We start from the raw sequence: 16678 nt of genomic DNA, 5'->3' as shown, positions 1-16678 counted from the left end.
GGGGGGTAGGAGGAGTGGAGGGAGAGAAGCCAGCCCTGTCACACTTGCACTAACACACCCTCCCTCCCGTTTAATTTAATGTCTGTCTGGCCCGGAGTGTTGTGGGGCCTGAGGTGACTGATGAGACAGCTATTGCCCTAAATGGCGGAAGTCGGAGGCAGATCACAAAACAAGGAGCCGGGGCCAACAAACCGCTGAGCAGTCTGTGCTATGAACAGTCTGTGCTATGAACAGTCTCCCTATGAACAGTCTCCCTATGAACAGTCTGTGCTATGAACAGTCTCCCTATGAACAGTCTGTGCTATGAACAGTCTCCCTATGAACAATCTGTGCTATGAACAGTCTCCCTATGAACAATCAGTGCTATGAACAGTCTCCCTATGAACAGTCTGTGCTATGAACAGTCTCCCTATGAACAGTCTGTGCTATGAACAGTCTGTGCTATGAACAGTCTCCCTATGAACAGTCTCCCTATGAACAGTCTGTGCTATGAACAGTCTGTGCTATGAACAGTCTCCCTATGAACAGTCTCCCTATGAACAGTCTGTGCTATGAACAGTCTGTGCTATGAACAGTCTCCCTATGAACAGCATGGAATAAGAAAAAAAAGGGGGGGGGGGCAGTGCAGTTCCAGTTTAAAGGCCTAAATACTTAGAGACTGACTCGCAGAGAAAGAATTTGTCTCTCTTCACTATCTTGCTGATAACCTTTAGGGTGGCTGCAATAGCCTGACACAGTTTTCATTCTTTCATGTAACAAATGACTTATCTGCCGCCTTTCCTTTCAACTAAAATGGAGTGAAGTGAGTTGTAAAGGTGGTACGAGATGTTCTGGCGGTTATTATACTGATCTGTAATCTACTTCTTTTTCTCTCTCTCTCTTTGCTTTCTTTGTTCCTAAAACTTCTGCTCCTCTCACACGCGCACACACACACACACGCACACACGCACACGCACACACACATGCATTCACAAATAAGCACATATGCATTGATGGAAAAAGCCTCTTTTCACTAATGAAATCCAGTCAGACAACTTCTACGTATTTATTATTGAATGCCATTAGTGGCAAAGTGCTGTGGCTGAGGAAGAAATGAATCACATGTTCAAGGCGTAGCGCCGCACGCAGGAAACGGATGGCATGTATTAGGGGAATGGGCTCTCCCTGGTGCTCTCTGTGCACACAGCACGCGGGCTTCACTCCCATTCAGTAGAAGGATACAGAGCTCAGTCCCTTTTGGCTAAAGACAGGCCAATCCCCCAGAGTGAAAAATGACACCCATCAGGCAGCGTTTGAACTTCCACTGTCAGGAGTCCAAACAATGCCTAGCAAACACAGCCTAGCCCAGATGCTTTATCTGTGCAATTTATGACAGCCTTGGCCTGGATGGCGGCTTTTACATAAGTTGTCGATTGCGCAATCAATGCAAGGAAACTGAATGGAATGAGAATAATAGAAGCAATTAGCAAAGACTTTCATAATCGCTTATCTTTGTTTGTGGAGTCATTTAAACGGCATTTATGTGTTTTTTTGTGTCATTTTGTGATTGTGTGGGGTCAGTATCTGATCATTGTGTGTTTTTTTTCGCCAGGCGTACTGGGAAGCACGGAGTGTTCATGTGGCCGGAACCATTTCACCTGTGCGGTGAGTCCATTCGGGGAGTGTACCTGCATTCCTGCTCAGTGGCAGTGCGACGGGGACAACGACTGCGGAGACCACAGTGATGAGGATGGCTGCAGTGAGTACATACACACACACACATACACACACACATACACACACACATACACACACATAAACACACACACACACACACACACACACACACACATACATACATACATACATACATACATACATACATACATACATACATACATACATACATACACATAAACACACACACACACACACATACACACACACATACATACATACACATAAACACACACACACACACACACACACACACACATACATACATACATACATACATACATACATACATACATACATACATACATACATACATACATACATACATACATACATACATACATACATACTAGTGCTGTCAAGCGATTAAAATATGTAATCGCGATTAATCGCATTTATGTCATAGTTAACTCAAAATTAATCGCGATTAATCACAATTTTTTATCTATTCTAAATGTCCCTTCGTTTATGTATTTTTACCATCATTTTATTTTTATTTGAATGCCCTTATCAACATGGAAAAGTGTATTGGCTTGCTTTATGCAAATGTTTTATTTTATTGAAAACCAACATTGCCAAACAGGGCGGTACAAAATAAAATTATAAAGTGCACATTTCAGGTAAACTCAGCCTATAGTGCAGTTAAACCATGGCTTAATATTTTCTTTTTTCCAAGTTTGCTGGGAACATAGCAGTCAGGTCTCTTATTTCAGAAACAATGAACTGTAACATTTAGGTTACCAATAAAAGGTAAGCCTACTACTTCTTTGCTTTCAGCCAGCTGCCTGTTGACATTTTCAGACAACAGTGAAGCTTGCTTCTTTTGCAACTTTTAAAAGTAAACTTTCCATTCAGAAGCTTTTTATCATCCATTTCGCCGTATCGCGTTCACCATTCACTCAAACCGTAACGTTAGCCTACTACACAGGCCAAAAATAATGTTAATCTAAAAAAAAAAAAAAAAAAAAAAAGTAGATAAAAAAAAGATAAAAAAATTAACGGCGTTAAAATGGGTTTGCGTTAACGCCGTTAATAACGCGTTAAACTGACAGCACTAATACATACATATACATAAACACACACACACACACACACACACACACACACACATACACACACACATACATACACATAAACACACACACACACACACACACACACACACATACATACATACAGTAGTGGCCAAAATTATTAGAACACCTGACAAATCTGAAAAAATTGACCTTTTTTTGCCTCCAAAACATGATTTAATTTCATAATGTTTATGAAACATGCAGATGGTTGCTCTGAGCATGACAAATATCAGATGATGTGAGTCCGACTGTTTTTATCCACTTTTAACTATGATATTAGGTATTACCACCTTTTGCAGCAATTACAGCAGCACATCTCTCTGGCATAGTGTCAATATATTTCCTGAAAACTTCAACACTAATGTGATCCCATGCCTTCTCCAACTCAAGCCAAAGGCTTTCCTTTGAATGTACAATAGATCTGTCAAGTTTATTTTCCAACTCGCCCCAAATTTGGTCGATGGGGTTGAGGTCCGGACTTTGAGGGGGCCAGTCCATTATTTTCAATGTTCCAGCAGATTCCTTCTGTTGCAGGTAGTTCCGGCATTAGTTAGAAGAATGTTTAGGGTCATTTTCCTCTCAGAAAATAAATCCAGGCCCAATAAGACGACTCAAGATGGTACTCCGTGCCTCACCAGAATATTGTGGTACACTTTCTTATCCATGATTCCATGAATTTTCAATAAGCCACCTGTTCCTGAGGCTGAAATGGCACCCCACACCATAATACTACCCCCTCCCTGTTTAACTGTGGGCAAGAGACACTAATTTTTATATATCGCTCCCCTCCCTCCGTCGAACATACACTCTTCACTTGTTGGCAAACCGTTCAAACTTGGACTCATCAGTCCACAACACTTGATACCAATCTTCTTTTGTCCATTTCTTGTGTTCTTTTGCAAATTTCAGGCGTTCCACTCTATTTTGCTTTTTCAGTAATGGTTTCTTTGCTGCTATTCCACCAACAAGTCCTTTTCTCCCAGTTTCCGACGCACAGTTCTTGAAGACACTTTTGCACCATTAGTCATTGTGGTGTTGATCATAGTCACGCAGTTCTCGTGAGGTCTTTCTTCGGTCCTTAAGACTGAGAATTTTAAGATCCTTCACTGGTGTGAATTGGTGGCATCTTGGCGCTTTAAAGTGTACTTAACAGTACTTGGACTGCATTTCAAGGCCTTGGCTATGCGGCGTTAACTCCAGCCAGCATCAAAAAGGGCCTTTATTCGAACCCGTTGCTCACTCATTAGCTCTTTCTTCACCTTAGCCATGTTCAAAGAGCAAAATGTGCTTCAAGACTACTTCTAGAGGCTTTGAATTTATACCAATTGGTGTTGTGGCCTCATTGACAAAACTCTGATGTTACCAATCACTTAATGAGCAGGATAGGCCTTGTACATTCAAAATAATCACGCAGCTGTGTCCTAAGACTCTCGCATCACCATCAATTTAACCACGATCACACCTTACAATGATCATACAAGTAATTTGGCTTCTTCTGTGAAGGAACATGATTGTGTGACATTGAGAGTGAAATAGGCCTAACTTGTTTTTTGTAAAGAAAATGACCTAAATCTCCTTAAGATGGCTCTATTCTATGGTTTATAGAGCATAATGATGACTTTGTATATATTTCATTCGTTTTATGGGTATATTTTAATGGCCAATTCAACTGAAACCTTAAATATGCCAAGTGTTCTAATAATTTTGGCCACCACTGTACATACATACATACATACATACATACACATAAACACACACACACACACACATACACACACACACACACACACACACACACACACACACACACACACACATACATACACATAAACACACACACACACACACACACACATACCCCTCATCATTTTCCTATTCCACTAATGAATTGCTGCAGTCTTCATGAGCAAAGTCATGGCATACTAACAGCATATGCATAATTAATGGGTAATGCTGTGAAAACTAGAATAAAAGGTCAAACTACCAAAACACTTAAGAAAAGGTTCAGCAGGCTCACACATCATTTCCTTGCCTCTAAAGTTACCTTTTCACCATTAACACTGTTGTTCACGCAGAGCCTGGAGTTATTGAATCAATCAATAATTGATTCCATTGAAACCAGATGGGATAATTTGTCTCAATCAGCCAAACATTAAATCAGTAAATGTGTGCCCTGGATTTGACTGTGAAATTGAGCCTGGCTGCAAACGGTTACTGAGCCCCATAACACAAACACTCTGCTCTCTCGCCGGGGCAGCCGTGCCGCTCTACCCAATGCTTCAGTGAGTTTTGGCCTCGGTTGGGCCGGGTTCATGGACTAGTGGCACCAGCAGTAGATTTTCTGTGTCTGTGGGTGTGTGTGTGGGTGCGTGTGTGTGTGTGTGTGTGTGTGTGTTTGTGTGTGTCTGTGGGTGTGCGTGTGTGTCTGCGTGTGTGTGTGTGTGCGTGTGTGTGTGTGTGTGTGTGTGTGTGTGTGTGTGTGTGAGTGTGAGAGTGATTCACGGCAGCATAAGATGAATGCGAGGGCTGAGGCTCGGCTGCTGGCACATGAAAAAGCACACAAACACGGAGGCACAATGCATGAGCTCTGCTCCGAGCAGATCTGGTTCCCCTCCGTGCAGCGCGAGGCAGCCCTCCTCCCACAGCCTCTGAGAGGCGCGCCGGCCGGGCCGGGGAGCGGGAGGCTAGGGGGTGGGATGAGAGGGAGCACACCGTCAAGAAAATGGGTCAACTGTTACGTATACACACAAACATACACACACATACCATACATGCACACACCTAGAAGCACACACCTAGAAGCACACACACTCACACACATACCATACACACTCATACCAACACGCACACATACCCTGCATAGACACTCCTAACCACACACATACACTCGCACACCATGTTACGCATACACTTACACATGCAAAAAAAACATCTGACAGCAGCCTTTGGGCAATGTAAAATGATCCTGCCTGGTGATTTTCTTTTTTCTTTTCTTTTCCTTTTTCTCCTTTTTTTGGGACTTGTTCTACATGGCTGGCAGGGCTGGCGTCACAAGGATTAAAGCCACGCTGACCTTTCTTTGGGCTTGGCTAATACCATTAGCATGGTAATGGTGTAATGTCATCTATGTGAGTGCCACACCGAGCCGCCAGAAAGGGGAACACCGTAAATAAGACTCTTGAAGACTTTCCATAGCCCTTTGCTGACAGACACTCAGGCCAGCTCCATCCATCTTGCCTGCAACAGCAGAGCTTTAAAAGAACAGGGGGAGGGAGGGGGGGGGGGGAGGCAGAGGCCATCGCTTGTTGCGTGGACTAATCGTTATTGATCACGGTGAAGATGAAATTAGTAATGGATCTGTTCGTCCGCATCGATCACGGCATGTAAAACGCCTGGGTTGACACACACTGACCACGGCCACTCTGTCCCCAGACACAAGCTTTTCCCATTAGCCCCCACTGCCCTAAAACATCTCTCTCTCTCTCTCTCTCTCGCTCTCTCAGCCAGACCCTCCCATTCACGTCTGTTTGGTTTAGTTATGTATTGACTAGAAAGAAAACACACACACACACATAGACACACATACACACACACACACACACACACACACATATACACACACACACACACACACACACACACAAACACTCTCACTCTCACACTCATTAATTGAGTGCTGATAAGATTGTGGAGTGGAGGACAGGTTGATCACGTGAGCGACTCCTCCATTAAGTTAGATTAAATTAAGTCGGTCCTTGTCAGAAAAGGCCATACAATTTTACGGTTTTAATAACGCTCTCAAAAAAACAGGGCTTAATTTAATTTGCGGATCGTATTTTCTCTCCGATGGAGGCCAGGGATGCACTCGCAGAGTGGCTGTTAGCTAGACTGCCTCTAGCTGCCCCCCCCCCTACACACACACACACACACACACACACACATACACACAAATACTAACATGCACACAGGGTCCATTTGGTCCAGCTTGCTGAGGTCTGAAGTGTGTTCTGTGAGTCCCCTGAGTAGTAAAGGGCCATTTATATTAATTCACTAATTTCCCCTAAGAGAGCAACAGCCAGCAATAAATATACTGTGCATTGCTGCTGGAGAATAACAATGGTCAATTACTGAAATAAAGTGGGTCTGAGAGGATTGTGTGTGTGTGTGTGTGTGTGTGTGTGTGTGTGTGTGTGTGTGTGTGTGTGTGTGTGTGTGTGTGTGTGTGTGTGTGTGTGTGTGTGTGTGTGTGTGTGTGTGTGTGTGTGTGTGCGCGTGCGCGTGCGTGCGTGCGTGCGTGCGTGCGTGCGTGCGTGCGTGCGTGCGTGCGTGCGTGCGTGCGTGCGTGTTGGTTTGTATGTCGGCATAATCTCTTTGATCTTATTAAGTCTTCATAGAATGCCATGTGTGCGTGTGCCTGTGCCTGAGTATGAGAGGGACAGGCATTTTTTTGTATGCATGTGAATTTGAATGGGTACAGCCTATATGTGTGTGTTTGCATGAGTGTTTTGAGGGGGAGAAGTTCAGGTTTCATTGTAACTCCAGGCACTTTGTGTTCCCCCGGGGAGAGTAGGCAGGATGGGAATGGGCCTGTGGGACAGGATGTCCTCTGATGGGGCTCAAAGGGCCTCACCTCATAAGCCTTCACTTTGTCCAATCTGTGAGCTTCTTACTCCGAGTCCACTGCAGCGATCACAAAGCCGTAGGCACACAGAGGGAGTGTGAGCGAGTGTGTGGAAGGTGGTGGAAACAGCAGCTGAATGAATCGTCTCGCCCCTCCACCCGAGCTCTACCCCCAGACCCTTCAGCAGCCGTCGGAGTCTGGAGTGCTGGCGAAGCCCACATGTGGAGGCCATCTCATCTTTATGTATGGCTGCCTTCAGGAGGAGGGCGCCATTCGGCCGCCCGGAGGGGGTGTCCATAAATCAGCACGCCGGCAAAATCTCATCTGGACACCCATGTCCCGATCTCCCCCCTGACTGTGCATGGGATGAGACGAGCTGAAATTACCTCTTAGGAGGGAAATGTTTTTTTTGGAAGGAAACAACCCACACACACAAGCATGCGGGTGGGGGGGGGGACTTTAGAAAGCAAGCGGAAAACCCAGAGTTACCCAAAAGTTTTTTGTGTCGACGAGGCGTGTAGAGAGGGTCGCGCTTTTCAAGGACGGGCGAGTAATTAGTAATGATGAAAGTTAATGAAGGCATAAATCAAAAACAGCCTCATCAAATTAATGACAGGCCCCTTTTTTAATCATGTGTGTAACTCTCTCTCTCACACTCTCTGTAGCATTGGGATGCTTTAGCAGCGCAGGATTAGCGTGTGTCTCTGCTGACCTGGTGCTTCTGTGCAACCAGCCGTATGTGTCTGACTTATCTGGCCTGTAAGTCATCAGCTCAACATAAGGCGCCGCTTTGCTGTGCTTCTGGCTATTGAAACTGGTGTAAAGGAGGAGCTTGCCGTAGTAGAGAGTGAATAAGTCCCCCAAGCCTGGTGTTTTGGGGAGATTGGTAACTGACCACATGGTTGACGGCAGGATGGTGTGACTCACCCCCAAAGTGCCCCATGACACCAAAGGGCACCCGCTAACTTGGAGCCTGGACAAGCCGGTGGATGTGCTGCATGGATGATCAAAGAATGAGGGCGAGGGAGGTAGAGAGAGAGAGAGAGAGAGAATGAGTGGGGGTTGTAGGGAGGGGGAGATTGAAAGACAGTGGGGGATGGATGAAAGAGCAGGAGGAGAGGAGTGAGAGGCATTCCACCTCCCTGTGTTTTCAGAGCGGTCTCCACCATTTGCTCTGCTTCACACGGCACTCGTCTATTTGGCCGTTTGCTCGTTATCTGTCACTGTCGTTCCATTTGCTTTCGTTTGATCCCTCCCCGTTACTCTTTGAGTTCACTGCTGTGCTGTCGCTCATCACCGCTCTACCATGCCTGTTCTGGAGGAAGTGTTCTTATCTGAGACACTTTTCTGGGGGCTGCTGTACCCCTCTCTTTACACACACACACACACACACACGATAGACACAGACACTCTGTCCCCTGCTGAGTTAAAAGGCTGTGACTGCTTTGGGGCTGGAGGATTGTTGGGTAGCAGGGGAGAATTGTTGGAGGATGGGAAGAGGCATGAAGCTGTGAGGAGCTAAACAGAATGATTCCAGGGCTGATGTGCTGGTGTGTGTGTGTGTGTGTGTGTGTGTGTGTGTGTGTGTGTGTGTGTGTGTGTGTGTGTGTGTGTGTGTGTGTGTGTGTGTGTGTGTGTGTGTGTGTGTGTGTGTGTGTGTGTGTGTGAGAGAGAGAGAGAGGGAGAGATGGAGTGAGAGTGTGAGTTTGTGCAGTCACACATGCATAAAACCTCCACACACACTCTCCTCCCTTGTCAACACAAACTGCAGGGGGGAAGTTGTCCCGCTGCGCCAGTGCCGTCCAAAATTGTGCTCTGCCTACCCATAATCCTCCTCTCTCCTCCGTCCCCAGCCAATGAGAGCGCAGCTGTGCCCATGGGGATGCCTGTGGCCAGCATGAGGCAAGTGGAGACCTTCAAAAGGAGATTATGAAGCGCCCTGCCTCCTACCTTCCCTGGGCCCAATCACTTTTCTCTCCCTCTCCCCTATATTATCTCCTCTCTGCAAAGGGAATTTGCTTTTTTCCACTCTTTCTTTTGCCCTCCTCTTTTCTCTGCTATCCTTTCTTGTGTGTGTGTGTTTTTTGTGTCCATGGGGTTTAATTCGGAGCTATTTGCATTCAAGAGCATTTGCATAATCCTTCCACTGCAGCAAACTAGTTGGCAATGGCTAGCCCCGAACTTGTGTGTCTCTGAAATTCAAACAGCACCTCCCCCTTGCTAAACATTTACTCCTGTAGTAGTCACTGACACTTGTTCAGGCATAAAGAAGGAGATTAGCCAGTGGTGGAAGACAAAAACAGAGTCCATTGCTTTGAACCACCTTACTTTGAAAGAATGTGTTTACTTTACCTTCTCTGTACTCTTGTAGATAGCGTAACCCTTTGCCCTATACATTGAGCAAATACAAAGGGAGTAGCCTATGTTGTTTTTATAGTGTGATCGAGAAGTGTGATCCTGTGTCATATTAGCACCCACTTAGTGAAATGAATGTTGCAATGAGGTGTTTGTCCTGGGCTCACCTGAAACTTGCAAAGAAACTACCAGATGTGGACACAGAAAAGATTGTGTGCATTAATATCCAACTGGATTTAATTTGCACTGTTGAGGTCAACCTTAATGGCATTCATTCTGAAACCCTGGGTAACTCCGGTTTACCCTTCTACCTTGTACCCTCTCAGACTGTTGCCTAGGCTACGGCAGTCGGTCTGTTTTGGTCCTTGGTTTGGCCGACGCCATGTTTTTGTACCGTTTTGACACGGCTTCAGTTAAGCCTAATGTTGATGGATGTGTAAAAACAAAGTGACTCCATGGTTGGTTGGAAATCCCAAACATTCCTCCTGCCTGCCTGCCTGCATCCTCACAGGAGCCCACCTGTGTTGAGAGACAAGGGGTTTGGATTCCATCAGAGCGCGCTGATGATGGCGGCGTCTCACCCCCTGTGGCCACGGTGAAGGCGCTTTGCCACTGTGACTGCTGCCGCTGTGACCTGAGCTCACTCCTGCTGAGGTGCACGGTCTGACGAATGTTTGTTTCCTTTTTTCTCCCCCTCTCTCTCCCTCCACTTTTGCTGTCCCACGACTTCATCATCTGCTTATCTACTTCAGTGCTTGATTTCAAAAGCCTTTAGAAGTTTCCCTGAGGGTGGCTAGATGAGGGTATGACAAGATCACCCTGTCAGGGTGTGTCACATGGAGATAAGTAGGTGTGTGTGTGTGTGTCTGTGTGTGTGTGTGTGTGTGTGTGTGTGTGTGTGTGTGTGTGTGTGTGTGTGTGTGTTCTGTGCAGGTTCCTGGCAGAGAAAGAAGTCAGGATTAAGCTGTATTGTCCTATGGCTGGAGCAGTATGAATATATAGGAACGGACATGTACCTCTTTCTCTTATCTGTGCCCCTTTGCTCAGCAGTATAGTATGCATTCAGGGCTTTTTTGATTGACAGACCCTCAAGTGTCTATCAATGCCCTTGGGTGTTTTTCAGAGAGACACATGAATGGTGTTGTTTGTTCTTGCCAAATACGCCTATGATGAAAGGGAAAAAAATCCACACTTGCTATTGCTATTGGCATTAAAACACGCTAATGTTCCAACATTTGTATTACTTTTAACAGCTTGAAAATGTAGCCCTAGTCATAACTTTTGGTAAAGAGAGACAGAGACCATATTGTGCAGTTAGTTCTGATCAGCGAAGCTCATTGAAATTATATCACATTGAAATATTTCTGCTTCTTTTGTGCACTCGTGCCACGTCGCTGCACACTGGCTTCTCTCGAGCTGCCAAGGTGCGCAAAAAAGCGTGTCTGACAGGCTTGCACACAGCCAAGAAACACCAGTCTACAACGCCCCCCACCCCCCCATTGCCCCCGAAATATGTGCCCCTGCGATGGCGCCATGCCAAGGATCAGATAAGAGCGGCTCTGTCAGGATCGGCGCTGAAAGGGGAGCGCCGAGCGGCTGTTTGTTGTGCGGCCGATCTGAGAGGACCGGGGCGCAGAAACTCGCTCTACTTTTTTACCAGGTGAACTGGCCTCCGAGATAATTCCATCTCCGATAAAGCCGCTGGGCTCCTAGGACTTGAGGCGGTGTTACCGCGACTTCCACAGACACCGGGAGAGGTACCAAACAAGCCAGGGTGACTCTTACTCAAAGTCATCGCTGTTGAATTGAACTGAAGTGTTTATTTGAGGCTGACTGGTTTAAACATCACGGTTGAGCAGAGCAGGCTGTTGAGCCGCACGGACCGGCTGAATTATGCATTCTGCCCTGGGCGCCACGTTCACTTCCACCCCTTCCTTCCCCTTCACCGTCTCTTGGAGACCGTCCCCAGCAGGCTCCGGTGCTGAGGCCCGACGCTCATCAGGGCCAGTCTGTGTTTTCTGCTCTGCTCTCTGGGGATGGAGGAGGAAGGTTTAACGGGGGGGCCAGGGCAGCCGAGGAAGAGGGGGATTTGAGACACGGCAGCAGAGGACACGGCACCTCGCTGGGACGCGTCGTCCTTTTGCGCAGCTCACAGCGGGGAGCAAGCATCTGGTTTTTGACAAACACCCCCGTGCCCCGACGCCTGTGCGGTGTTTAGGCAGATGAATTGGCCCCATTAGGCATCCCATATCCTGAGCGGCAGTGGTAAATGGGAGCCCATTAGCGAGGGACCTCCGAGCGGCTTTAAAGTGTCTCTGATAGGCTGATAGGCCTCCATAAAGCAAGCGGCCTGTGACTGCTGAGACGCAGAGGGAGGAAGAGCCGCCAACACACACTGTTGCTCATCTTTTACGACCTATTTTTAATGCCTCTGAAGGCACATGGAGGCACGTGCACACACACACACACAGACACACACACACACACAGACACACACACACACACACACACACACACACACACACACACACACACACACACACACTCACTCACACACACGCAGACACACACACACACACACAGACACACACATGCTCTAGGCAAAAACTAATATCTTCTGGCATGTATTGCTTATGAAGTGAATTTTGTTTCAACTCCCCAAAGTATTCCCCAAAGAGGAATGCAAATCCTGGCCTTAAATTGAAATCTTTTTTGTGTTTGGTATTCAGTTGTGCTGATGGGAATTTCTGGTTTCATACCTGAAGCAGAAGACAAAATAAGACTGAATCAAAATGAAAGACAGAGACAGAGAGAGAGAGAGAGATTAAGGATTAGTGTCTGGTCTCTCCATTTCTCTCTCGTAGGTAAGAATGTGACGATAGCGTGATTTCAGCTCTCTGTCACACGATGAAGGGCAGATATCACCATTCAAAGGGGACCTCACGTCAACTCTGCGCTCCTTTGATATACAGATAGTAGATTTCAGCCATGTCACTTTCTGGGTCTCTGCTGTGTGTGGGTGTGTTTATGTTTATGCATATGCGGGCATGTTCGTGTTAGCCCTTATGCAATGCCCTAATTAGATTATTCACATCCTACCCATCCTTCTGGGAGCTCTGGACATTTCTTTCACGTGCATTGTGCGTGTTTGCAGAAGCCACGTGTGTTTACGTGTGGCTCCCTGGAACAAGCTCCAGCACAAGGATTCTTTGTGCTCCGTCCAAGCAGGAGTAAACAGGGCTAAAAGGAGCCATCTCTCTGAGCTTTATTTCCTACCTCCGCTCCCCCCCTTCGTTTCCTCTCAACAGGTCCTTTATATCGTTAGACTAAACGATGAGTTGAAACGAACCATGTGGTCGCACCGGTCTTGTGCCTTGTGGCATGCTAAATAATTAGCTGATGGGCTAGGTGCTGCTAAGCGGAGAGGAGCCTTTGTTGTTTACGACCAACCTTGAGCTCCACTTCATTTATTGGACTCTTAGTTCACTTGAGCTCAACAGCATCATACTCGGTCATAATCCTGCTCTGAATTAGGCTGTGTGCTTGTCTCAGATGAAATAAGAGCGGTCTATAGAGGCTCATTAAGGTCATAACAAAGAGATTGAAAATGTGGATTCTAAAAAAAAAAATTGCATCTGTTTGTATGTGTCTGGGTTAGTATGTGTGTATGCATGTGTGTGCTAACAGCACCTACTGTATATGTGCAAGTGTTTTCAGTGTGAAGCAAACATTGGTGGTGGTCTTAAATGTAGGTCAGTAGAACTACCTTTTTCATTCTCTCTTCCACTCACCCTCCCTTGTATACATACACACACACACACACACACACACACACTTTCTGTCTCGCTTTCCCTCTGTCTCAGTCTCTAATGATTTATTCAGTCCTAGAGCCCAGACGTGTACTCTCTCGCCAGCCAGCCCTGGCCATGACGTCATGCATTTTTCATTGCATTCGTAGTAAACGGTCAATATTTCATGCCTCGTATTGACAGGCGCAAGTGAGTGGCCGAATGCTCTGAGAAGCTCTCCTCTTCATCACCCATCCCTTCTCTTCCTCCACCCCGACCCCGTTTTAATACAATTACCGATCGCGTCTCCGCTCACAAAGGCGCAGTGTACGTGGAGCAGGGGGCTCAGGAACGGAGATGAAGTTAGTGAGGAATGAGCATTGTGTGGCGATTCACCGCTTGTTCTTGGGAGCTTTACACACTCGCCGTAACCTTTTCCATCCCGGGGCTGCGGTGCCCGTCATGCCTGATTGAGATTCTGAGCGGTGTGTTTGTGTGTGTGTGTGTGTGTGTGTGGGGGGGGGGATTCATCGGAGTGGTGGGCTTACCTGTCAGGCCGGCTCGCCTCTATCCCGCATTTCATCCAAATCGCTGGCCTGCTGTATGAATGCGGCTGTCAGTGATCTGCCCAATCCCTGTTGTAGAACATGATCAGAAAGCCTGGAAACACTGACAGAGGAAAGCTCTTGCTTCACACTGACTTGTTTTTTCTCTCCCTCTCTCTCTCTCTCTCTCTCTCTCTCTCTCCCTCTCCCTCTCTCTCTCTCTCTCTCTCTCTCTCCCTGGCTGTAGTGTTACCCACCTGCTCTCCAGTAGACTTCCACTGTGACAACGGCAAGTGCATCCGCCGCTCGTGGGTGTGTGACGGGGACAACGACTGCGAGGATGACTCTGACGAACAGGACTGCCGTAAGTCCACCCTTCTTCTACTCTCATGTTTCCAGAGCCACTCAAGCCACTCAACTCGATCATACACTTATATATAGAGAGCTGGACAGCTGCGGTGGTTTTCCCCCCGATTGTAGGTCATAGTCAGCAACACATGCATGAGATGTTGGTCAGTCGACCTCTATATGTGTTATTGGGGGGGCTGAACACATGTTGACATCTGTGTTCTCGTTTGGAGGGGGTTTGTTTTGAGCCCAGGCTGCTAGATTCACAACCCTGCAGAGCACTTGCACAGCGCCCCAAACGAGAGGTCAAGGCTTCCATAGTAACGACACCTGACTTTTGGGGAAATCTGGGGGTTGCCCTTTGACCCTGCTGCTTGCACACTTCCGCCATGGCCTCAGGGAGCACTTGGCAAGTGTGTGTGAGTGTGTGATTGTGTGTGTGTGTGTGTGTGTGTGTGTGAGTGAAATAGTCCCCAGCTGGCAAACAGAGGTTCTCAGTGCCATGCGTAAGTGAAATGTCTATATCTGCAAAGTTGTTTATTTATATATACAATATCTATATATATATCAGTATTCCATCACAGGATGATGGGTTTGCAAAAAAACCTTACACAATCCCTGATTTGTACTCTGAAGATTGCATAGCATCTATCAAAACATGACCAGAAATAGGAGGAACAGAAGATAAGTCACATCTCACACAGCACTTGAAGGTGCCATGGACCTGTGAATGAGTAGCACTGCTCTAGGAGACGGAGGCTGGAGGCCGTGGGGCTGGAGGCTGTGGGGGTGAGGCTGGGGCTGGAGGCTGTGGGGCTGGAGGATGTGGGGGTGAGGCCAGCTACAGGAGGTTTGGAGTATGTGAGGGACAGGGGGGCTATAAGAGGCTCTATAATGTGCTGCTGGAGCCACATCCCTCAGCATTAACACAGACGCCCCGTAGGCGCCCCAGCACAGACGCGCACTAATCCCCATCTCACACATGTGGGGTGTACGTACACACACACACACACACACACACACACACACACACACACACACACACACACACACACACACACACACACACACACACATGCAGACAGAGTCAGTGTCACACTCGTGTATCCTGAAAGAGCATCTAAAAATAAGAGGAGTGGATGAATACATCCTGTCACCTTTAAATGCCTCATTCTTCCTTGCTGTTATGCGCACACACACACACAGACAGACATTCATTCACACAGAAATAATTTCAGCTGCTTTATCAAGAAAGTATTTGACCAAATGTTCATTTTGATCTCAAGCTATTATATATAATCCACATTTTCTCTAGGGCCTCTTTCTGACTTTCAATATTTCTTTCTTTGTTGTTCCTCTACACTAAGGATGCGCCCCCCCCCCCCCCCCCCCCCCCCCCCTTTTTTCACACTCTCTGGCTCTACTCAGTGGTGTGTTGTGAGTGTGCACTCATTTGGGATTGGTGTCTAATGTATGTTTGTCCATGCGTGGGTATGTATGGATCATGTATCATGCATGCATGCGCATATTAATACCTATTTGGGTGTGAATGAGTGAGTTTGTGCCTGTGTGTGTGTGTGTGTGTGTGTGTGTGTTTCTGTGTGTGTGTGGTTGTGCGTCTGTGTCTGTATGTAGAGCTCGGTCAGTGGTGCAGGGTGAACTCTCCTGTCTGACCCATATTTTGGGCGCTTTGGCAGGGTGGTGACGCTCCCCAAACCTTACAGGGGGTCCGTCTGGAGCGAGCCATCGCTGAATTTTTCATCCCCGCCGTGTAAATCTCCCCTCCCCTTCCCTCACTCCCTGGCCCACTTACACTTTAATGCACCCCCTTACACACACACACACACACAGACACACATACACACACTCACTTCACTCCCCCCACTCCTCTGCTCCCCTCTCCCCCTGCTCTCTCTGATTCCTCCTCTTAGTTTCATTATTTAAAGCCAGGGACCAGAATCATTCACGCTCCACTGAAGCCTTGCGACTTGTCAAAGTTGAAATAACAAGCCAGGAGAAACAAGCTGAGAGAGACTGAGAGAAGGAATGAGAGAGTCCAAGAGCCAGAGAGGGATAGAAAACAAGGGATAGAGGGAGAGGAGAACAAGAAAGAGAGAGAGAGAGAGAGGGGGGGGGGAGAAGAGAGTGCAGACATTTCTCATATTCCATCTTGCTGTGAGCAGTGTGGGCCAGAGGTATGTTTTGATTAGAGCAGTAATACGCACGTGG

The 16678-nt window shown here is 47.0% G+C and overlaps 1 protein-coding gene across 3 annotated transcripts in view; it reads left to right on the top strand.

The window, feature by feature from the left end:
- The window catches only part of lrp4 (low density lipoprotein receptor-related protein 4), an 87217-nt gene that overhangs the window by 36288 nt on the left and 34251 nt on the right, over positions 1-16678 (top strand). For all 3 annotated transcript variants that reach the window (XM_031569439.2, XM_012830678.3, XM_012830679.3), the window contains exons 2-3: positions 1592-1738; positions 14349-14465. In XM_031569439.2, the coding sequence (XP_031425299.1) occupies positions 1592-1738; positions 14349-14465 (264 nt within the window). The remainder of the gene's footprint in view (positions 1-1591; positions 1739-14348; positions 14466-16678) is intronic.

The sequence above is a fragment of the Clupea harengus genome, chromosome 6 (genome assembly GCF_900700415.2).
Source record: "Clupea harengus chromosome 6, Ch_v2.0.2, whole genome shotgun sequence".
NCBI lineage: Eukaryota > Metazoa > Chordata > Actinopteri > Clupeiformes > Clupeidae > Clupea > Clupea harengus.
This window is presented reverse-complemented; position numbering and strand designations above follow the sequence as displayed.